The sequence below is a fragment of the Melanotaenia boesemani genome, chromosome 2, assembly GCF_017639745.1.
Source record: "Melanotaenia boesemani isolate fMelBoe1 chromosome 2, fMelBoe1.pri, whole genome shotgun sequence".
Lineage (NCBI taxonomy): Eukaryota > Metazoa > Chordata > Actinopteri > Atheriniformes > Melanotaeniidae > Melanotaenia > Melanotaenia boesemani.
Genome location: NC_055683.1, coordinates 25,542,850 through 25,565,512, shown reverse-complemented (window position 1 = coordinate 25,565,512; position 22,663 = coordinate 25,542,850). Strand labels below are relative to the sequence as shown.

General features: G+C 38.1%; 1 protein-coding gene across 3 annotated transcripts in view; it reads left to right on the top strand.

Moving 5' to 3' along the window:
* LOC121628547 (mitochondrial import inner membrane translocase subunit TIM16-like) overlaps nt 1–22,494 on the top strand; it is a 112,935-nt gene extending 90,441 nt beyond the window's left edge. The window contains exons 10-31 of one of the 3 annotated variants that reach the window (XM_041967637.1): nt 11,270–11,324; nt 11,425–11,482; nt 11,590–11,735; nt 11,833–11,931; nt 12,006–12,101; nt 12,228–12,387; nt 12,493–12,668; nt 12,742–12,850; nt 13,079–13,165; nt 13,413–13,555; nt 13,708–13,812; nt 14,135–14,220; nt 14,466–14,607; nt 14,729–14,818; nt 14,968–15,084; nt 15,203–15,338; nt 15,507–15,598; nt 15,772–15,858; nt 18,904–18,988; nt 19,258–19,394; nt 21,658–21,723; nt 22,313–22,494. In XM_041967637.1, the coding sequence (XP_041823571.1) occupies nt 11,270–11,324; nt 11,425–11,482; nt 11,590–11,735; nt 11,833–11,931; nt 12,006–12,101; nt 12,228–12,387; nt 12,493–12,668; nt 12,742–12,850; nt 13,079–13,165; nt 13,413–13,555; nt 13,708–13,812; nt 14,135–14,220; nt 14,466–14,607; nt 14,729–14,818; nt 14,968–15,084; nt 15,203–15,338; nt 15,507–15,598; nt 15,772–15,858; nt 18,904–18,988; nt 19,258–19,394; nt 21,658–21,723; nt 22,313–22,402 (2,362 nt within the window). In that variant the 3' untranslated portion in view covers nt 22,403–22,494. Of the gene's footprint in view, nt 1–11,269; nt 11,325–11,424; nt 11,483–11,589; nt 11,736–11,832; nt 11,932–12,005; nt 12,102–12,227; nt 12,388–12,492; nt 12,669–12,741; nt 12,851–13,078; nt 13,166–13,412; nt 13,556–13,707; nt 13,813–14,134; nt 14,221–14,465; nt 14,608–14,728; nt 14,819–14,967; nt 15,085–15,202; nt 15,339–15,506; nt 15,599–15,771; nt 15,859–15,992; nt 17,905–18,385; nt 18,522–18,903; nt 18,989–19,257; nt 19,395–21,657; nt 21,724–22,312 lie in introns of those variants that run through there. The other 2 variants (XM_041967620.1, XM_041967628.1) reach the window with 2 other exon arrangements.
* Nucleotides 22,495–22,663: the final 169 nt, after the last annotated feature.

The following is a 22,663-nucleotide window of genomic DNA, read 5'->3' as shown; positions in this document are numbered from 1 at the left end:
CCTACCATGCAATACAAGATATCCATGGCAGATTTAGACCATGTCATTTCTGTTTTGTGGTTTATTTTTGAATTTAAGGGAATTTATGAGGAGGATTATTAAGGTCAACTGACACGTATAATAAGCTATGCACATTTTAATTAAGCACCACTATATCTGCTGATATAAACAGCCTATTATTTCATACATGATATGGTCATAGTTGTATTCATTTCACATGGGTTGAATTTTAAATTAGATATACTGTGAGGGCTTCCCACCCTGTTATTTTCTAACTACATGAATCCTAGTTTTATCTCTTTCACATTCAAGACAAATCTAAGGGCAAAGATAAAGACTTGATAAAGATAGATAAAGGTAAAATTAAAATGATTAAATCTTCAATAGCCTTAGCCCGTGGGTCGTGTCTGGCAAATTTCTTGAATGTCTCAAACACCACACGGATGTCTGTCATTCCCAGTGGCTTCTTTGCAGTTGGCTTTAAGTTTTTTGAGTCTGTAGCAGCCCGGGCGTCCTCATATGCTTTCAAAACTCCATTGAAGTGATAATTATGTTTCAGTTGACTGATAAGGTTTGTAGTAATGATGCTCATGCTACTTTTCCCTCCTTGTGGAAGTTGTTTGGAACAGTTATTACAAATAATCAGCGAACTGTCTTTTTTGGAAACTTTAAAGAATTCTCACACTACCGACGGCATGTTCTTTGTTGTCAAAACGTAAGCACGCTGTGCTGCATGCCGGTGGTGCTGCATTCACGGGGTGATGGAAATTCCCCATGACGAGAATGATTAACAAATATATAAGATATCAAAATATGACATTGATGTAAAATGAGCTTACATAGACATATGATCACTAAAGTCATCCATGAGATATGAATAAAAACATAACTGGCAAATGGCCAAATGATCGAAACCATCTAAATGACAGTATTTGACCAAAACCAATCACAAATAGGACCAAAAAGGACCACAAAGTGGCAGGATATAAACTAAAAAATGTGGAAAATACACAGAGATATAATATCTGCAATTCAAATTTGCGTGAGTTTTGGTTGTTTGTCTTTCAATCTGAGCTTCTCCTTGGAAAAATGTGGGGTATTCTTTTTACGCACCTGTGTTTTGACATGAAAAGACATGTATCTGTTATGATTTTGTTTATTTTGTTACCTACAACCAAGGTTAGTACAAATAATATCTGTTTGCCAAGAGCTTATTTTCTGTGGAAGCGTCAAACTTTCCAGGTCTTATTAAGGAACTAGCCGCATTTAGTCATTCAGCTGGGGGGAGGAAGGAGAACTAGTTTTGATGCACTTTAAAGATAATCAAGAGATTCTTTTGTCTTTAAAGTGAAATAATAACTTATGTAACTTGTTTAATTATAAATTTTGCTGAATTTATCTGTCCCAGGTTGCAGACACTTTGCTTATCAAAGCATATTTATACTTTATTGAGCTCATAAAAATCCATCTTCCTCTACTCAAGAGGGCAAATAACATTTCCTTACTTCCTTTTTGTTCAAAATAAAAGTGCAAACATGACTAAAACCAGACTTTGCACAGGTGAAGTTTCAGCTTAAGGGGTCATTGTGGTCTTGACTCTGACCCCTTTGCCTTCTGTGTTCTGCGGCATCTTCTTCTATCCTCTAACGTGGTCACGGCTGCTCACGGTTCCCAGGCCCCCGATGACAGGTCATTTAACGGTCGTCTAGCCAGGTCCCTGAGGTTAACATGGAACGCATCACTTCCAGGACTGCACAGCCATCAGCACTTCACAGATATAGACACACATTGCACTCATCAGGGGCACAAACTACAACACGTTCCTGCTCTGGAAGTACACTTGCTTATTTACTTTTGTCATCAACCTCAAAGCTGTCTTGTGTGTTTTTTTAAGTGCAGTAACTCTACATGTGGTAGGTTTGTTTTTCGTACCACAACTTTCACACTATTACTTCCCCAACAGTTCCTGTGTACTCCTGCTTCTTCATGCCCACCCAGATTTTACAGTAAGTTCAGTCCCACCCAGACCTGAATGTCGAGGAAATGAGCCCCCCTGCAAGTTTATGACCAGTGACCTGGCAGTTTTATAACTAAGCCAGTCTGGACTAGTTTACCACGCATTTAAAGGTCTGCGTGTTTCTATTTTTAAGTTTATATTAACACATTTCATTTTAGAGATTGACTCAAGATTTTTATTTTATTTATTTATTTATTTATTTTGCATTTATCTCATAAGTAGAACAATGTGTGTTGGATAACTCTGTGTAAATATCTTTTAAATCAGTTTAAGGACTGATTTGATCCTCCTGTCTCCTCTTGTGAAAATAAAAATTTGGGGTTTTCAGTTTTAATGACAGCATCATGTAAAACAGATGTGCCGTCCATCATGTGGCCAAACAGCAGCCTGTGTTAAGTTGTCTTGTCTATTACATTGTACGGGGTTGTTTTAATGTAACATATTTGGTATTTAGTTAAGATGTGATATGTGCCAATGATCATGTTTCAAGCTCATAGTTTTGACCTACTAAGTGATAACCAAAAGGATTTGCAGCTATAGTTGGAGCTGCTTGTATCAGTGTGAGGAAGAAGCTATGCTGATGACAACTTGTAATGGTAATTAAGTATTCTTCTGTTTCTTGAGGACAAGAGGGAATTCATTGCTAGGAAATCTTGCAAAATTTCTTTTGTTTGGTAACTGGCATGGAATTGGGAGTTTGTGGGGCTGTAAGATGTGCACTACAGACCTGTTAAAGTGGGCCTCAGAGAGTTTAATTAAATCCTGAGCATTCATGTATGCATGTGCCTGTGTGTCACTACATGTTCTTATGCGTGAGTGCCAGTTGACAGGGGGCCCATGCATCAAGGAGAGAGGGGAGGGGGCCGTTTGGCATCCCATCTGAGAGCCTCGTCACTGGGGCTCAGACACGGCCACAGCTGGTCCTTCTGCTTACAATCCTGGCTTTTCTTCGCCTCTCAGTAACGCAGTCCGTCAATTTTAATTCTTTTCTAATGAACTAGCTACTGGAGGTAGCTAGCCAGGAAGACCCAGCACACTTATTAAACACACAAAGTGGAAAAAGTATGTCACACTTCAGGATATTTCATTTCTCACTGACTGTTCAGCTTGATTTAAATGCCTGCTGAGGATTCCTGAGCTTATCCTGTCAGCCCCACCACAAGCAATGTTATATTTAAGTCTTACAGACCATACATATGTGAGAATTTATCATATCCTCCTCAGTGCATGTTTTTCCTCTTTCAACACTTGCTGATCTATGAATAATGAAGTGGGTCATCTAATAACAAGCAGCCCTGTTTTTTGAGTATTTTTTTTCATTTACTCTTATTATTAATCCTAAATTTAGCTGAAACTTGGATAACAGGCCTTTTTATTTGTTGGCAATTTTAATATGTAGATGTATAGAAAATACTTTTGTTTATTCTTAAAAACACTGGAAACAACAGGATGGTACATCTAGGGGGATATTTACTGTTAGAAGAAAAAAAACAATAGGTGGGACTTAGGTGGAATTTGTCACAGTTTGGTTAGGTTTAGGCATGTAAATTACTTGTCCAGGTTTATACATATAAAGCTACTTTGCTACTAACCAAAAATATTAATTGATAGCTGCGCTGGATGCCACTTCATCTGCATGACTAAAATGATTTTTTTGCCTTTCTCACACTTTCCCACAAGGCCATGCAGTAGAAGGTGCAAACAAAGCTTCTGTTTACAGAGTATATATAACACACGTCAGAGCTGAGTCTGTCAACAAAAGCTTATTTGGATACAAGTTATACATATTTCGTCAAATGCCTTCTTTGGTTGCAATGTAGTAGAATAGGTAGAGTCTATCTTTACTTCTACTTTTTAGTTTAACTTCTGGAGTGCAGCCTGTGGAGCTCTAATGATGCTAATTTATGCATATAGTAAATTCACCATTTACTGACTGTTTAGATAATCATGTACATACTTGTCCATAATTTCATACACATATCTCCTTAACCGTGCCAAGATTCTTATTTTCCAAGTCACATGCGTACAGGAAACTAGCCTGGTTGGTTTAACAGTTCTGCATTGTTATGTTAGGAATCTGATTTAATATCACTGGATTACTCCACTCCAGCCCTTTCATTGCTGAGGCAGAGTTAAAACTCTTGTACCTGCAGCATAAGTATGCATAAAACTATTAGCTGTGTCTAACTCTTTAAAACAGGAGTGTGTTCTGCCCCAGCAAACAATAGAGATAGAAGGAGGGCAAGGTTATCATAAGAATAAAATAGAGGATGTGTTGGTCATACGAACTGTTAATCAGATAGTGATTATGAAAATAACTCAAAGGCATGTGCTTTTATGGTCATACTTTGAAATGTGAGATATGTCTCTTAGTTATAGGAAACCATTCTTAATACATGATATTTTTACATCACCGATCTCATAATAATCAGTCCTGTATTGTGCATATCTGCAGTATTGTTAATGTTACATTTAAAATGATTGGACGATTTTTATTGTGAATTGAGGTTATCTTTTAACAGAAATCCTTGGTATTGGTCGCTCTTTTCTTAACCAGTCTAGTGATTCTCTGGGTTGAGCAAACCAATAATTTGTTTTACTGTTTGTAGTTTTTCATGGGGTAGTAACCTAAATAACTTTGTTTATTCACTACAACTCAAACAAATTCAACTTAAGTACATAACACCAGTTCACAACAAAAAGTCATTTCAAGTAACTTAAAACATACATCAAATAATTTCCAGTGCAATCCTGCTCATATTAATTAGACTGAACTGAAATTAATTATATTTCAGTTCAGTCTAATCAGTCCTTGATAACTGAAGGCCCAGTCTCCTATTCTACTTTTGGAGACGATAAGAGCCAGAAGGCCCTGTGATGTACTGGCCATCTGTCTAGGGTGTACCTCGCCTCTCACCAGATAGCAGCTGGAAAAGGTTCAATAAACTCGATGTGCCAAAAGTGTGGTCTGAGTGCTGCTCAGTATGTTTGGACTTGTTTTAGCTACACAAGTTAGGTCCTAGTTGGCACATTAAAAGTCAGACCTTGACACTGTAATCATCTTTTATTTGCAGACCAGTTTTATTTTAAACCCTAAATGCTTGTTTGTTCTTGTTGTGATAATCAAAATCTTATCTTATGGCTCTGGCTTTATATTCACTCTAAAAACAGTAACCACTGAGCAGCAGGACAGCAAAGGCAGTTTGTCTGCAGGACAAGTTGCAGGCCTGCAGGAGGAGTGATAAAGTGACCTGATCGAGTTAACAGTTCAGCAGACCCTTCACCTTCAGTGATAGTGCTGCACCACTCACTTACTTCTACCAACTGAAATGACAGAACTAGCGGACTGATAAAGAACCATAGAGAGCAATGTGACTGAGAGAAAGGTAGTAAAAATGGTGCACAACTCTATGTACATACAATTGTTGTAAGAATTCTTTTTGATCCCAGTTTTTAAGGAGCTGAAATTTTACCTTTTTGACAAGTTTCAAGTAAAGTAAACTTCACACTTCTTCAGAAAACGTCATCTCACTGTAGTAGTCAAAAAGGTAAAATTGGAGCTCCTTAAAAACTCTTTTTCTGATTAAAAAAATAGAATTCTTACAACTACAACTGGAATAGGCAAAATGGACCTAGTCACTCTAAGTGCTCTACAAGTTGTGGAAAAAGAATATTAGTAATTGCAGCCAGTTGAATTTTTCTCACCCTTCAGAAACCTGGTCAGATCTGATTGTTCCTGTCAGTTGTCAAATCAGTTTTAGTTATAAAGCCCAAAATCTCAAATCAAATTTCCTCAGAAGGCTGTCTAATATCTACATTATTAAACTTAAAATATTGTAATAACAAGCAAAACTTGCAATGAGGACAATGAACATCTTTGTTTTAGTTTCATATTCCTCAAAGGTCTGTCTGTCTTTTCTACTTTCTGGCTCACTCCTACCTGTCATCTGGAGCTTATTGTGGTGTCTCGTGTGTGTTTTGAATAGTAAGGGTTGCCTAGCTTAAGGTCGTGCTCTTATACGACAGAGAAAGGTCCTTTTGACTGATACTGATCTGGTCACAGCTCTACCCATAACGTTATACCACTACAGGCTGCTTCCATTAGCTCCATCTATGCTGTGTATATTAGACTACTGTGTGTGTCTGATATTATCAGTGTGACTGGATGAGTATTAGTTCCAGCAAGTGTAGCGTGTGTTGGTATGTGTGCATTTTCCTGCAGAATGGAGGGAATTGTCTTATAATGCAGATCTGTATGTTTGTTTGTCTGCAAGAATGTTCTGAATATTTAACACATACATTCAAAATTGAGAATTTTTCTGAAGGTAAGATTAATTTATTACAAAAAATAAATAAATCAGCACAGTAAATATTCATGTTAACATTTTAATCATGGGTTTAGTTTATCAGTTTGTAATTTATCTAGGAAATTGCAGTTAACAGGGTCAGGGTAGGGGTCAAGAAGACCAAGAAAAAAACTGATTACATGAACCAACTCCAGAGAAATAGGGGGGCTGAATGTATTTTTTAATAGTAAAAATAATAATTTAAAAAGTCCCACAGACTGATTAAAAATACAACTCAAAAACCACAATGGACGTGAGAGGCATGTGGTGAAGGTTTTGTCATATTCTTCTTAGTTTGCCCATCTTAAATAAAAATAATACATGTCTGGGCCAAATTCAAAAGAACAGTGGAAGCAAAACAGCCTTAACTAAAACAGATCTAAAAGTCTGTTTGCATGAAATCTCACGGCTGCTATAGAAAATATTTACAAGCTGTAATACTTGGCAAATAAGATGTTCCAAAATACTGACAGAACTTTTCCATCTGCTAACTTTCCTTTCTGTTAAGTTATAAATCCACTAAAAAAGATGGAGAAATTGTCATATTGCTCAAAATGTGGTATCTTTAACTTGAAGCCATTATGAAATTAGGTTTTAATTATTTGGCTATTCACTGTAATAGAAATATTAACCAAGGGTACCAAACCTTTTTTCATGATGTTCTAAATATTTTGATTTTGAATTAATATTGTTGATTTTCTCTCCAGCTCCAGCTGCAGATGTGTCCAATTTATACCCCCTCCCCAATTTACACATACATGCACGCAATTTCTATACTTGTCTGTCTTCTACTTGTCCATTTTTCTGGCCCTCCAATAGTCAGTAATTCCAAAGACATACACTATCTCATGCATTATCAAATGACAACACATTCTCATAATCATTATATACCTGGGCTGGTTCAGACTCATATGCATGAACACAGATGCGCACTAGAATAATATACACATCATATCTGCTTGTGCTGAAGGCTGCTGTCATGGGCAGATGGTCATTTTATGATGTTCCTTGGTGTGTGTGTGAGAGGGCAGTGTGAGGTGATGGCAGACGAGACAGGAGGCGTGCTCGCTCTGCTTTCTGTTTTGTGTAAGCTCTGATATTAGCCGAGGCCCAGTGACAGACTGAAGCTGGAGGGATTTTTAGGGCATCAGGCGGCTCATTGCGGGGTGTTGGAGGAGTTTGAGAGGTGTCAAGACATTAGTGGGTGCAGAAGGGTCTGGCAATGAAAGACTGAGACAAGTCTCTTTCAAGGAGTTGACTTAGTTGTGATTTCTGTTGTTCTCTCATTCTTTTCTGTGTCTCAGTTTTTTGGGTTTTTTCTGCTTAGTTTGCTTGTTTTCCTAGTATTATTGGATAAAGTTTTCATGTGTGTGTGGTTCTTTGTTCTAGCTGCACACCAGATAGAATAAAGATCTTATGTGGATTAGTGTGCCAGGCTAACCACTGTTTGCAGGCTCTACTGAATGAAATCTGTAATAGTTTTTCTTTTAATCTGTAATCAGCCCACATGACCAAGATCTGCTTAACAAAGTCAGTCTCACACTTAACCATGTGTAAGTAAAACATACCACCATTAATGCGTGTACCCATACATCATTAAGCAGCATTATTAACACTTGTATACAAGAGTGCTCGAACATCCATGCACATAATTATGCACATGCATGTGTATATGTGTGTTCCCGTGTGGGAAACAGACTAGTAGTGAGGTGGAGCATGAATAAACAGAAGTCACTATCAGCGATAAAGCTCAGCTCCTGTTATTTGGCTGTTTGACTTGTAAATTTACTGTGAGAAAAAACAGAGATAAGACCTCAGAGAGAGTAAAGGCTATGTGGATAAATAATTTGAATTGTAGACACAGGGGAAGCTCAGGGCGCAAGCAAGGTAGTGTTGTTGAGGCAGGGACGGAGTGAGAGGAGGGGTTATGGGAATGGAGGTGTTCAGGGACTCCCTGTGGACTGACTTGGATGTGGGAACACAGAGTCGGCCTAACGAAGCATGGGTGCCCCTCGCTGACTTCTCAGGCATAGAATAGAGGGAGAGATGTTTAAAGATACTTAAAGAAGCTGCTTTATGGGCAACTCACACATCCTGGGCCATTGTTGAACAACATTGTATGCACATGTTTAACATTAAAATACACACTACAACTAACACTTACCTCTTTGCATCACATCCACAACCAAAATCCAAACCATTTTAATAAAAACAAATAATGTATTTTATTCTGTAAGAACACATGCTTGCCATCCCATTGACAACAATATCCATGTATCATTATGTTGAAATATGATAAAAAAAAAAAATAAAAAAAAAGAAACAAATGAAGACAAAACTTCAACAATGTCAGCCTTAGCTTACAGTATGTTAGTCCTGATCATTTCTGTTTACATTTTCTGGAGGATCCTGCTTCATGTAATGAGGCCACAATCCTTCTACAGGACAATGCTTCATCACATGAATTAAGTACTCAATGACTCCATGGCTGTGAAGTACTTGAGACTTCACACATGACTGAATAATGGTCTGGGGCATTTCCAACAGCTAAATTAACTGGAAAAACGTATCAAGAAACAAAAAAGAAAATGATACAACATCACTGTCACTCACAACTGAATAGATAATGCAATAACTTAAAAAGAAGCCAGTTCAGATTCATACAAAAACATTGGTGACACGCAGTCACATTCTCTTCCTCTTTAGCATATTTATTTATTTTTATTTGACTGGACAGGAACATAGCATATTTTAAAAAAAAAAACCACTGTCCTAAGGCACTTTTCTTTAGTGGAATAACACAATCCCCTTTTGAGACTCCCCTTGTGATTCGATTTGCACTGGTTCTAATGGTAACTAAAGATCCAAGAGGAGGGGGAGCTAAACCATGTGTGATTTTATAAAGAAAACCTACATTTCCATATTTAATTACAATTTCCCAATCCATAAGACCGTATTTCCTTAGGATTATACATTACAATGCTACAAATACAACACAAAAATTGTTTTGTCTTTTTGTCTTTTTATGTGTCTGGCTATGTGACCAGCTTGTTAAACAATAATTCATGTGTGAGAAAATCATTGAATGCATGTATACTTTAGTTCAGTTGCTTCAGCTGACACTGAATTACGTAAGAATCTGAAATTTGCAATACTAGTTTTGACCCATTTACAAATGATTTGAGTCCAGATTTGAGTCCATCAGAATACTGAAATATTTGAATTCTTTTACAATCTGTAGTTGCCCTCCAGACACAAAGACATCTCGGTCTGCACAAGCATCATATGTTTTTGTGAAGAACATGCCAACTGTTTTTGATATATTTAGCTGAAGACAGCATTGCCTCAGCAATGTTGTAACAATAACTATGCACTTTGTAAGCTTGGCAGCAACTTCTGTTTTCGTGGCACCATGAAACATAGAGTATACATTTGCATATGAGCATCAGGGCACATAGATGTCAAATCAATATACACAAAACAAAAGAGGGCCCAATATAGATCCCTGTGGAATGCCAGTAGACAAACCAAGAACATTAGATTGGTAATTATTAATTTGTACTGTCTGAGTGCAGTTTGAAAGATAAGATTCTAACTATTTTAGGGAATGAACAAATTACTTGTTGGCAGCTAATTTGGACAGGAGAACTCTATGGCTAACAGTATCAAAGGCTTTTTTGACATCCAAAAATACAGCGCCAACAGTACCACCTTTATCTTTTCTATGAGAAAGCAATTAGCTGAAGCCAAATTTCATTGGATGGAGAGGGAAGGGACTGTTATCCAGATATTGTGTGATTTGCTCAGCCACCCATTTTTTACTTTAGACACAGTGACATAAGCACATACATGAACCCTTGCGTGTCACCGTGCATTGTCATCTAACATACCCAAACTCGAGTCTGTCATTATACTGTCATATTTGGAGCATTACATCACCATGCTGTCAGTTTCAAGCGGCAATCCCCTAGAAAAGTACTATTACACAAGGTCATCATGAGTTAATCACTGGAAGTGCCTCTTTCCACTTCAGTCAGCCTATGTCTGGCCTTTAATATGAAGTGGTTAGGTCAGCCTCCACTCTATGTGCTCTTGTTCCAACTGTGACTAGCCATGGAAAAATCATACCAAAGGCTGACTGTTGCTACTCTCAGTGACAGGAAAGATTGTAGAATAGTTTACAAGACGTTTAAGAAGAGATTTGCCAGCATAGCTTATGTTTGTGTAAGTATTTCCTGTTAGGTTTTCATATTTCACCCAATTGTGCTTTCCTCTATAAGCCCCTGAATACTGCAGCCCTCAATCCTCTTTATTCATATCATGAGAGGCAGGTGACTGTGGACTTGTTTAGGCTTGCGTTTGTGAGGTTTTGAGGTAGATCTGGAAAGTTTACTCCACTGATCCTGTGACAACCAAAACCAGCTACCTGTAGCCTCTCAATGTCTATGTTTTCTTATGTTTCTTGGGTTTATGCAATAAAAGGAATACTGTTTAATTTTGGACTCTTTATTGGTCAAAACAACATGTCGACTAATCAAAACATCTGTAAATCAAACCAGCTATCAGCAGAATGAATGCTAATTTGAAAATATAACATTTATTTTCTTGTTCTGTACATGTACATCATATTCCTTGTTGGCTCTGCTTTGATAGTTTCCCCAATGGTGAAAGAAACAGCTTCATGAACTGACTTTGAGAAAATTTGTTAAATTTTCCTATCATTTCAATAACAAGATGTGCTCAGGCACATTGTTTTCTCTTTTAGCCTAAAACTGAGCATACTCCACCATCTAGTGGCCCTTAAGTAAAACTTCAACCAGAACCCGTGACATCCTGTGTTAAAAGAAATATGTAAATGTTTTTAAATGTCATATTCAGTCTCCATCTCTTGTCTCTTTATTTTCAGGACACTGATACCACTGTTTGATGAGGACACTGGTCTGCTTCTACTTGCTGGCATGGTAAGCCATGAATCAGTGTCCTTTTTGTTTTCTGTGTTATGATAACTTTGGTGAATGTTAAGTATTGGAAATTAATTTAATAATTTTCTGTCTTGCATAGGGAGACACTGTGATTGATTGTTTTGAAGTCTCTTCCTCTGAGCCCTTCCTCTCTCAAGGTAAAGCTTGTCTTGTTTTCTATTTGCGCAGATATTATTAAAGCTCTCCTAATGATATTTATTGCTTGTCATTCTTTTTTTTCCCCCTTTGTATTTCATGTCTATAGTGAGCCACTGTTTGACAGAAGCCTCAACACGAGGAGTTGCCATGGTACCCAAGCTGGGATTGGATGTAATGTCCTGTGAAGTCATGCGGGTGCTTCAGCTGAGAGACAGCTGTATAGTGCCAGTCAGCTACCAAGTCCCTCGCAAGGTTGTACTCATGGCCACACACACATACAACATGTTTGTGACTCACTCGAGCAATATCTTAATGTATGCACTTGTGCCTGCAATGTATTGTCCCCCAGCATTCAGGTCAGGAGTTTCACGAGGACCTTTACCCAGATACAGTGGGAACAAATCCAGCCATGTCTGCTGAGGAGTGGTGGAAGGGAGGGAACAAGCAGGTATCACATTTCCGCTCTCAAAAAGTTACTCATTCTGTATTCTGCAGATGGCTCAAACTTTTTGTGTTCTTCAGGTGGAAAGAGTTAGCCTCCATCCAGACAAACGGCCCAAACCACCAGCGAAACAGACACCTGGAAAGAAGGAACTGCCCAGTGGTGGGAGCAAAGAAGTGAGAATCACATTTATATTGCCTGGCCTTCTTTTTCTTTTTTTGATCTTACTATTCATGCTTGTTTTATGTTCTTGGCTGTGAAGGCAAGAAGTTAATACGTCAGTCACCCATCTGTTTTTGTAGGACCAGGCTCATGGCTTTTCCACTTCCAGTAGTCCTTTAAGCACTCCTAGCAGCAGCGCTGCCCCGTCCCGCTCTCCCTCCTCCACCTCCGGTCTCTCTTCAGGTTTTCTCCCCAGTCCCAGTCCTAGTCAGAGTGTCAAAGCTATACAAAGCCTGCTGGGTAAGATGTCACACATCTGAAATATCTCAGAAATTATTTGGTGTCAGCAGTTTTAGAATAAGCTTCCTTTTCCAGGCAAACCATGTAAAGTTCCCTTTTTTCCAGGGCCAACGTCCAAGTTCCGTCATATCCAGGGTTCCGTGATGCACCGCGACACACACATCACCAACATTCGTGACCTCAACCTGACTACACCTGGCGAATGTGATGGCTTCTGTGTCAACCGTCAACGTGTGGCAGTGCCCCTCGCCATCTCTGGTGGCCAGATTGCTATATTTGAGGTACAGCAGCAGCTTTAAAACACAGCAGTGTTGATACTTAATCACTTTGGGTTGAATTTAATTCTCTTTCCAGCGCTCTCAGCCCGGCAGACTACCAGAAACAGCCATACCCACCATTCAAAACTCTGTAAACGTGGCCGACTTTTCTTGGGACCCCTTTGACACACGCAGACTTGCTGTGGGTGAGTAATTCCATGTTTGATTTCATCCCAACTGTTATGGATTTTTATGAAACATTTAAAGATGTAAACTTGTGTTAAGTTAATGTACAAAGTTATTTTTTAGTTATGACATGTTGTAGTTTAAACGTACTGTTCTGTTTGCCTGTCATTTTACAATGGGATATATTCTATATATGTCATTTACTGAGTGAATATTTCACATGATTGTTTCCTCTCTGTGCACACTAGCTGGTGATGATGCTAAGATTCGGGTGTGGGAGGTACCAGAGGGCGGGCTGAAAGAAACTATAACTGAGCCCAAGATCATCTTGCAAGGTAGGACAAACTCTATGGGAAGCACACTGAAAGATTCAATACTCAGCTATTTTTATTTAATTTGTAATAGCAAAGTATTGTGCCTCAGCAGCAAAAGTTAAGGGTGAATTAACTGTTTCATGATGTATAAATTGCTGTTCTAGAATTTTTTTTAAAAAGTAACCTAAAAAAGAAATGAGTGTGCTTAAGAGGCTGCGTGAGAAGGTGATGAAGACAAGAGTTAAGCAGCTGCTGTGATTCCTTGTAGGCCACACAGAGAAGATCTACTCCATTAAGTTTCACCCTCTGGCCAGTGGACTCCTTGTATCTTCATCCTATGATCTCACAGTCAGAGTGTGGAACCTGGAGAGCAGAGAACAGGTCAAACTTCTCACTGGACACCAGGACCAGGTGGGTGATTGAAAACCCATACAAGTATTAAAGAAAAGTTCTTGATTCCATAGTAGCTCAGCTTTCACTCAACCAAGGAGCAGAAGAATATCACAAACATGATGAATTTCAAGTCTAACTTCCTTCTGGTTCCTTCTTCTTGTCCCTGCCAGGTGTTTGGCATGGCATGGAGCCCAGATGGCAAGCTCCTGGCCACAGTTTGCAAAGATGGAAAAGTTCGCATCTATGACCCTCGCAAGTCCACTGCACCTGTCCAAGTATGTATGACTCGATTTTAAGGTGTGACCATATTTGTCCCCTGATTTGTTGCTTAAAAATGCTTAAATAGGAATGCTACTGCAGCTTTAAGGAAAAAAAAGTGAAAGTAAGTATTATCCTGCTGAACAATTCTTTAAGGACAAAGAATTGTTTTGTTTTATGGAATTTATGCTACTTTTAAAAGCAATGAACTACAAACAAGTTATCAGAGAAGATACATTACATTACAGTGCAGCTGAATTACACAGAACAAATACTGTATTTAGTTTTCCATGTTTAACTTTCTCACACACGTCTTTGTTATTTTCTGGGTTTTTCTAGGAAGGCGCAGGTCCTGAAGGCCACAGGGGAGCTCGTGTGGTCTGGGTGTGTGATGGCAAGTACCTGCTGGTGTCAGGATTTGACAGGTACTGGAAGTAATGAGGAATTTGTTTCCTAAAGCAACAAGCAAGGATGAATCAACTTTAGCTGACTGTTTTGGAAGCTTTGGGGCCTTCTCACACCATATTCAAAGCTGTCTTAATTTATTAAACCATGCATCAAGACCAGAGTGCTCAGACCCTCCTAATATTAATGATGGTAATTCACCATTGTTAATGCATCAGTAGGCCATTCATAGCCTCACAGCTGATCTTTCTTGTCCTCTTCCTAGTCGCAGCGAAAGAGGACTCTACCTGTACTCAGCTGGCTCCCTGTCCTCTGGGGCAATAGCCAGCACTCCCGTAAACGTCTCCCCCTCAACGCTTATCCCGTTCTATGACCCTGACACCAGCATTGTCATTCTCACTGGAAAAGTAAATACATGACACTATATATCTTTTAGTTGTGAGATGCACTACAGTTGTTACACAAATTTCACAAAACATTAATTTATTATAATCTGTGTGACGTTTTTTTTTTTTTTTTTGTCTTCAGGGTGATACCAGAGTGCATATTTATGAGATAGTCCCTGAAGATCCATACTTCATTGAATGCAGCAGTTTTAACTCCCCTGAGCCTCATAAGGTACCAGACTGATTCCCTCCTATTAATTCATCTTAATATATAGACATTGATGTGCTTTGGTATAAGTGTTGGAGGTCATTCATTTATGAGCTTTAAGCTTTTATTTTTTTAAAAATTAGATAATAACTTACTAGGTTTATTGTCTGCAGGGATTGACCTTTCTGCCAAAAACAGAGTGCAACGTGCGAGATGTAGAAATAGCTGTGGGGTTGATGCTCTCCAAGACGACCATAGAGCCGGTGGCCTTTAAAGTTCCACGGGTCAAAGTAAGCCAACTACACCCTCCTGTGGTTGAATGGGAACACTGCCTACCATTCTTCCTGGTGGGTATTCTGGATTAACAGAATGCATTACTCTTTCTGTTTATCCAATTTGTGATTCCAGAAAGAGTTTTTCCAGGATGACGTGTACCCGGACACAGCAGTGTGGTGGGAACCTGCACTGACTGCCTCTGCCTGGCTCTCTGGCTCTAACGGCCAACACAAAAAGATCAGCCTGAAGCCTAAAGACATGACACCAGGTTCAGACTCCAGCATGTGGCATTATCTAGCTCTCAGTCTAAATCAAGATGCGTTCTCTGCAGTCTGCATGTCTGCACTGGACATGTTCTGGTATGTTGTTTTCCTTTATGCAGAGCATTTGTGTGTGTGTGTGTGTGTGTGTGTGTGTGCGTGTGTGTTTTCCACAGTGAGTGAGGCCCCCAAAGAGGCTCCAGTAAGAAAATACCTGCCCTCATCGGTTTACCTGGAGGAAAAAACTGATGAACAGAAAAAAGAGGAGGTGAGGAAAAGCTGAAATATTTCTTGTTTCTGTCTATGATGTATCTCTTCAGTTTATCCTGCTTCAGATAAATTAGCTAGATTAAGTTAAAACCATTGTGCACATGCAGTAGTATCTAAAAAAAAGGACTTTGACTGTTATGTTGACCCTTACTTTGTGTCTGTATAATGCAGCTGCTGAGTGCCATGGTAGCCAAGCTGGGGAACATGGATGACCCGCTGCCACAGGAGTCCTTCCAGGGGGTTGAAGAAGATGAATGGGTAAGTATAAAAATGTGAAGAGTTTGATAACCATTTTTGTGCTGTTAGACTAGTGAGGAGGAGTTTTACGCAATCTGTATTACCTTTTTCTGTTTTGTTTTGTTTTTTTTAACTTTGATTTCCTTGTGATTTAGGATGATTAAAGAAGACGTCTGCTTTTTGCTTCAGTCATGGTGCCAACAGCTGAGTGGAGAGAACAAGTTGTGTGTTGTTGCCGCCTAAGCAACCTCTGAGCTTCATCAGCGAACATTACAGCCTACTAAACACAAAAATGTTGCACAATGTGAAAGCCCAAAATGTTCAGGTTAAAAATAAATAAAAGAACTGTGTTTAAAAAAAATCATAATGACCTTGTTTGACACCTTCTGGTTTTAGTATTATACCTACTAAGTTAAAAAAAAATCAAACCTCACATCTAGTTGATATTAATTTTAACAAAAAATTGTGTCTCTTACATATTATATATAAAAGTAGGATAATCTAAATATTCACTATATAAAAAGCAAACTCAACTGACAAGTTCTTACAACAAAACTCATGTTATTATTAGTGATGTTATTTCTGGTAGCTAACAGTTCTAGTTGTAGATAGTTTTAGGAGAATAAAACTGCAGTCAGTCACAGCAATAATACTTCTGGTTTTAGATACATAAACAGTTCAGTTTTTAATCATGAGTTTCACTTAAAATTTCAAATAATGGATCAGAATTTTGACTTAGCTTCTCTTGTTCTCTGTGGTGTGTGGTCATTGTTCAAGCTTAAATATTGCACACTGGACTGTCCTCTTATAAAGAAGAAACTCTGGTTATTGTAGATATCAGGATGTCACATTATGAGTAACAGTGTACAAAGGTGGTATGTGTGTGTGCACATTTACTTCCACAGATGATCTTTGCTTCCATTTTTTATTGGTCAGTGTTAAGAGCATGCTCAGAAATGGTTCTGTCCTTAAAAAATGCAACACAACAAATATTTTGTTGTTTTTATTGAATGGCTTCATTTTATGCACAACTGATTTAAAAAAAAAAAAGCCTTGTCTTCCAGTTCGGTTAGACAATACACACAATTACTGTAACATGTTTTAATCTGCTTGTTTGTGCATCTGTTATCTTGGTCAGGTAACTGTTGGAAAGGTTTTATATCTCAATGGGACTTCTTGCTTTAAAAAATCTAAATAAAAAAAATATAGTGTATAAGCTTTAGCAGCAAAAACACATTCATGATATAACAGGGTTACCAATGTTCATGTTTGCCAATGAACTGGAATTTCTCATGACAATGGCATTGTGTTAGCTTTCCTTTATGAGCCAGTATAAAACTTAAATGCAATTTTAACTTGATTATGTGGTATGTTTGTACCAGATACATTTGGTTCATCTTTTGCCATCTTGTTGTATAATTAAGGATCAAAGATTTAAGAAAGAAAAAAAATAGTTTTTATACACTGAAAGCCAAACCAACTTTGTCTTGAGTTTTTAAAGAGGGGCCTTTTATGCTTTGAGATTATTGTTTCTTTTGGTTTGCTGGACAGTTCATAACCAGTAGTGTCCAGCCGGTTTTGGCGATATTCCTAATAAAATATGCTCATTTTTATTATCTGATTTTAACTGCTACTGAGTAATCATGGTGTTAACAAGAGAGCAGTACAGTATTAATAAATTACAATGAAGCCATTAACAGCCATAATGTAGTCTCTACTCAGGGCTACAGCACTATTATCAGTAATCCAGGTTTGATTCATCAGAATTTACCTATGCCCTCCAGTGAAAAGAGATGAAACAGATGACTTTGCCATGCATGATTGTGCAAGTCATGTTGAACACATGTATATTGGGTGTCATCAGGGTTTTTTTTTTGTATACTCTATCTGCTTGTGATTCTCAGTGGCCATGCTGTCTTGTATTTGAATCAAATGTACTTGGTTTGTTTTAATAAGAACCTTCTTTTTATACAGTGAGTACAGTAGTGTTGTGTTTCTGTTTCACTATAGTAATGGCTCGTGGACTGTTTTTCAATATAGTCTTGCAATAAACATTTTTTAAAATCAGTGCTACTTGTGCTTGTGTTAACTTACCATAGGAAATACAGGAAACAATACTGTGTTTGAAACAAACTCAAGGAATAGCCATGTTCTTTTAATCTGCACCCTGTTACATTAGGAACTATTGTATAAGGAGGACAGAAAAATGTATGTCTATATTTTTTAAATAAGGAAATTTGTTCATTGCATGGATTAAATTAATGTTAATTTGAAGAACAAATTTTGTCAAACTGTGTCCTTATATGTTAAGTTATTCTATATATCTTAAAGCACTTTATTTTAAATATGGGGTGTACGGTGTTGTGGTGGTTAGCACCGCAGCCTTTGCTGGAGCTGGGGGTTCCAACAGTGGCCTTTCTGTTTGGAGTTTGCGTGTTCTCCCAGTGTATGCGTGTGTTCTCTCGGCAATTATCCATGTGTCGTTCTAGTGTGCGCAATAGGACCGACTCTGCAGTTAGACCTCCTCGCCAGCAGGTGTCAGTGCTAAATATGACGTTCAAAGAGGCTGAATTTCTTTGTTTTCGTTGCTTCCTTGAACTTTGACCGTTTAGTAACCTTCAGTGTGCATGTGTGAAAATAGAAGCCGCACACTTTCAGCGGAAGCTGTATAATATCACAAAATGGTAAGATTAATTCTTTAGTTGTTTTTTTTTAAGTCACAACGCCTCTGTTAGCATTAGCATAAGCTAGAGCTAAAGATCTTTCCTTAGGTCACCGTTTTTCTAGCAGCGTTACATAAGATAAACTGCTTCTTACTTTAATTTGATTAACAGAGGAACTGCTATCGCAGGATGCAAATTGAGAATCAAGCCAAAAGGCAAGACGTATGAGCGGAACCGTTTAAGTAATTTAGATAAGGTATTCGGTACTGCTTCCATGCCTTGCGTCATTATACTTATTTTGATTTAACTGATATCGTAATATGTCACCTGCCAAAGTCATATCACCCCTGGCCTCTTGATGCGTTCTGATATTAACTCTGTATGTGTTTTAAATCCCTTACAGGCTAGATATCTTGCACAGATTGTAGTGATGGGATTTCAGGTGGTAGGGCGAGCATTCGCACGTGCTTTACAACAAGAATATGCAGGTATGGCTCACGACAAAAGAAAAAGCAAAAAAATGTTTTTCTGATTGATCACTTGTTCATGTGTTAAAATGCCAAACATTTTCTGGCGCAAGTTTTTTTATTTAAATCTTACAAGTTTGACTTTTTCTTGTCCTATGAACTTGATTTAAATGTTAACAATTATTACTGGTACTGAGATGCATCAGACTCAGGATGAAGCACTAACACCAACATGCTGACATCATATTACTTAAGGATGTATGTTTTGTGTTGTATTTTCCGCCACACAGCCAGTCAAGCAGCGGCGCGGGCTAGGGGCCGTACTGGTCAGCAGTCAGCTGCAGCTTCTAGCATCACTGGAATGAGCCTACAGGAGGCTCAGCAGATACTTAATATTTCCACACTCACCCCTGAGGAGATTCAGAAGGTAGAAACAGAGTCTTTAATTCTTTTCCAGTACATAATATGGCTTTTGGCCTGTACTACTAAGCAAAATTTGGAGCTTAGTGGAGTCATTTTAGGATCTTTATTGTCACAAAAGTGGTTTACTTATTACCAGGCTCCATTGTGATGTCTTTTATTTTATTTTATTTTACTCCTAATGCCCTTAAAACTCTGAACATCATGTCTACGACAGGTTGCGTGTGTTCATCTTAAGTAACCATGGTCATCTGTACAGATTGACCTTTGTAACACTAGAAACTCCAGCTTTGTGTTTGCATAGAGGTCATAGCATCTCTTTAATTGTCATTAGTACCAGTTATTACGGCAGCACTAGCAAAAAAAACAAATAAATATCCAGTAGCTTTGTGTATTGCTTTGTTTGCATATGGTGGGGCATTTATTTCTGAATTTATGTTATAATTCTGCAGTTTGTTTAATCAATCCTAAGTAAATATGGGTATCCCATTTTGAAAATGTGATGTTATGAAATTATTTTGAGTATGATGAAACACAGCTTAATTCTTAGTCATCTAACAATGTTGCTCCATCACTCAGTTGCACAGAAAACTCTCAGCAGCTTGATGTTTTATCAGAAAAATAACTTCATTACTGGCACGTCAGCTGCAACAAACAATAACAAACAGTACATGTAATGTACTTGTTCCAGATAAACTAAGATATAGACTCACTGCATGCAAAGTGAGATATTTCAAGATATTTATTTGTTATAATTTTGATGCTTATGGCTTACAGCTTATGAAAACTCCAAAATCATAATCTCAGAAAAATAGAATATTACATGAAATCAATAGAACCAATTATTTTGAATACAGAAATGTTGACCATTGTCATGCATATGAACTTTTGCATGAATTACTGCCTCAATGCGGGGTGGCATGGATGTTATCGGCCTGTGGCACCTCAGGGGTGTAATGGAAGACCAGGATGCTTCAAAAGCGGCCTTCAACTTTTCTGCATTGCTCTGTCTCATGTGTCTCATCTTCCTCTTGGCAATGCCCCACAGATTTTCTATGGGAAAAGTAATCCCTTGGTCATTGAACCATGTTTTGGTTCTTTTGGTAGTGTGGGCAGGTGCCAAGTCCTGCTGGAAAATAAAGTCAGCTTCTCCAAACAGCTTTGAAGTGCTCTAAAATTTCCTGGTAAACAGCTGCATTGACTCTGGACTTAATAAAGCACAGTGGACCAACACCAGCAGATGATATGGGCCCTCAAATCAACACAGACTGTGGAAACTTCACGCTGCACTTTAAGTGTCTTGGACTGTTGCCTCTCCATTCTTCCTCCAGACTCTGGGACCTTGATTTCCAAATGAGATGCAAAATATGCTCATCAGAAAATAGTACTTTGGACCACTGCTCAACACACCAGTTCACTTTTTTCTTTAGCCCAGGTAAGACGCTTCTGATGTTTTGTTTGAAGCCCATGTCAAGGATCTGTCTGTGTGTGGTGGTTCTTGAAGCACCATCTCCAGCCTCAGCCCAGTCCTTGTGAAGCTCCCCCACATTTTTAAATGGCCTTTTCCTGACAATCCTCTCCAGGCTGCGTTCACCCCTGCTGGTTTTGCACCTTTTTCTTCCACACTTTTCCCTTCCACTCAGCCTTTTATTTATGTGCTTTGAGGCAGCACTTTGAGAGCATCCAACTTATTTTGCAATTACCTGTTGAGGCTTTCACTCCTTGTGGAGAGTGTCAGTGTTGGTTTTCTGCCCATCTGTCAGGTCAGCAACCTTCCCCATGAATGTGAATTCTACTGAAATAGACTGAGAGACCATTTAAATGCTCAGGAGTCTTTTGCAGATGTTTGGACTAATTTGCTGATTAGAGTGGCACTTAGAGGCTACAACATTGAACCTTTTCACACTTCTAATTTTCTGAGATTTTGATTTTTGGGTTTGCATAAGCTGTAAGCCATAATCATTAAAATTATAACAAATAAATGCCTAAAATATCTCACTTTACATATGAGTCTATATAATAGTTTACCATTTTTAAGCTGAATTACTGAAAATTTGTGATATTCTCATTTTTTTAGTTTCACCTGTATATTAAAATATTAGTCATCTACGTCAATACAAGTGATCTGCAATTTTGTTGGCCTAAAATTATTTGGTTTGTGTTTGGTCCATATGTTTACATTTACCAGTTATAAAAATTTGTAAATGTGTGTTTTGGGGGGGCGGGGATAGAATGAAACTGAAATGCTGTTACCTGTTTCTGTCCTCTAGAACTACGAGCACCTCTTTAAAGTCAATGACAAGTCAGTTGGTGGGTCATTTTATCTACAATCTAAAGTAAGTATTCTTTATCTTCACATACTACACGTGTTACTTCATGCTATTTACAGTTATTATGTAATATCACTAGTATTATTTTAAAAGGTTATTTAAGTACTGTCCCAATGTTCTACCTCCATATTGATTTTTTGGGACATTAAGGATGAAAAAGGAAAAAAAATCAATCTTTGTGATACTAATGCTGTCCTATAATGTGGAGCTTGTAACTTAAATTTAAAAACTTGTGTGGAAAAAAATAATGAAATAAAGGTAGAAACCTTTCAAGTTTAGATGTGTTCTGCATTTTTGAGCACAGCATTATTCAGCCTGGAACTGAGGCAGTTTTATTCCTAAACAAATATGATACACCAGTTAAACCAGTAGTTTAATTCTCTATACCAGCCCTTATATAGTCTTTGTGGCAGCATTGGTACATTTGTAAAAAATGTAAGATTTTTCCAGTATGCCTTGTGACTTCAAGTTTGTATTTGTTACTATGTTAATTTATCAGCTGTACCTCTTTTTTGTGAGTAAACTATCGTATAGTTATGTATTTTACAAGTATTGTCCTGTTCTGTCGGTCATTGCTGTTACTGTTTGTTTCCAGGTGGTACGAGCTAAAGAGCGTCTGGACGAGGAGCTAAGTATTCAAACACAAAATCAAAAAGAGCAGTCGCAACAGAATACAGAAACATGAAGGGAAAAAAATGCCTGTTCCTCTTGCCCTGCCTTTCCTCTCCCCATCCTCTGTAAATTATAACCCAATAAAATATTTTTCCCTTTGTTTAATTATGGGTCAGTGTCCTTTTTTTTGCCAGTGAATATCAGTTATCAATGTGTTATAGTTTATATAAATCTTCCAGACTGAAATGCTGAACTCTTGCTGTTGTAACTGGGTGTGGTGCTGGTATCAGGTGTGGAAATTTCAGTGTAGAGAGGCAGAAACCCCATCTGTAAC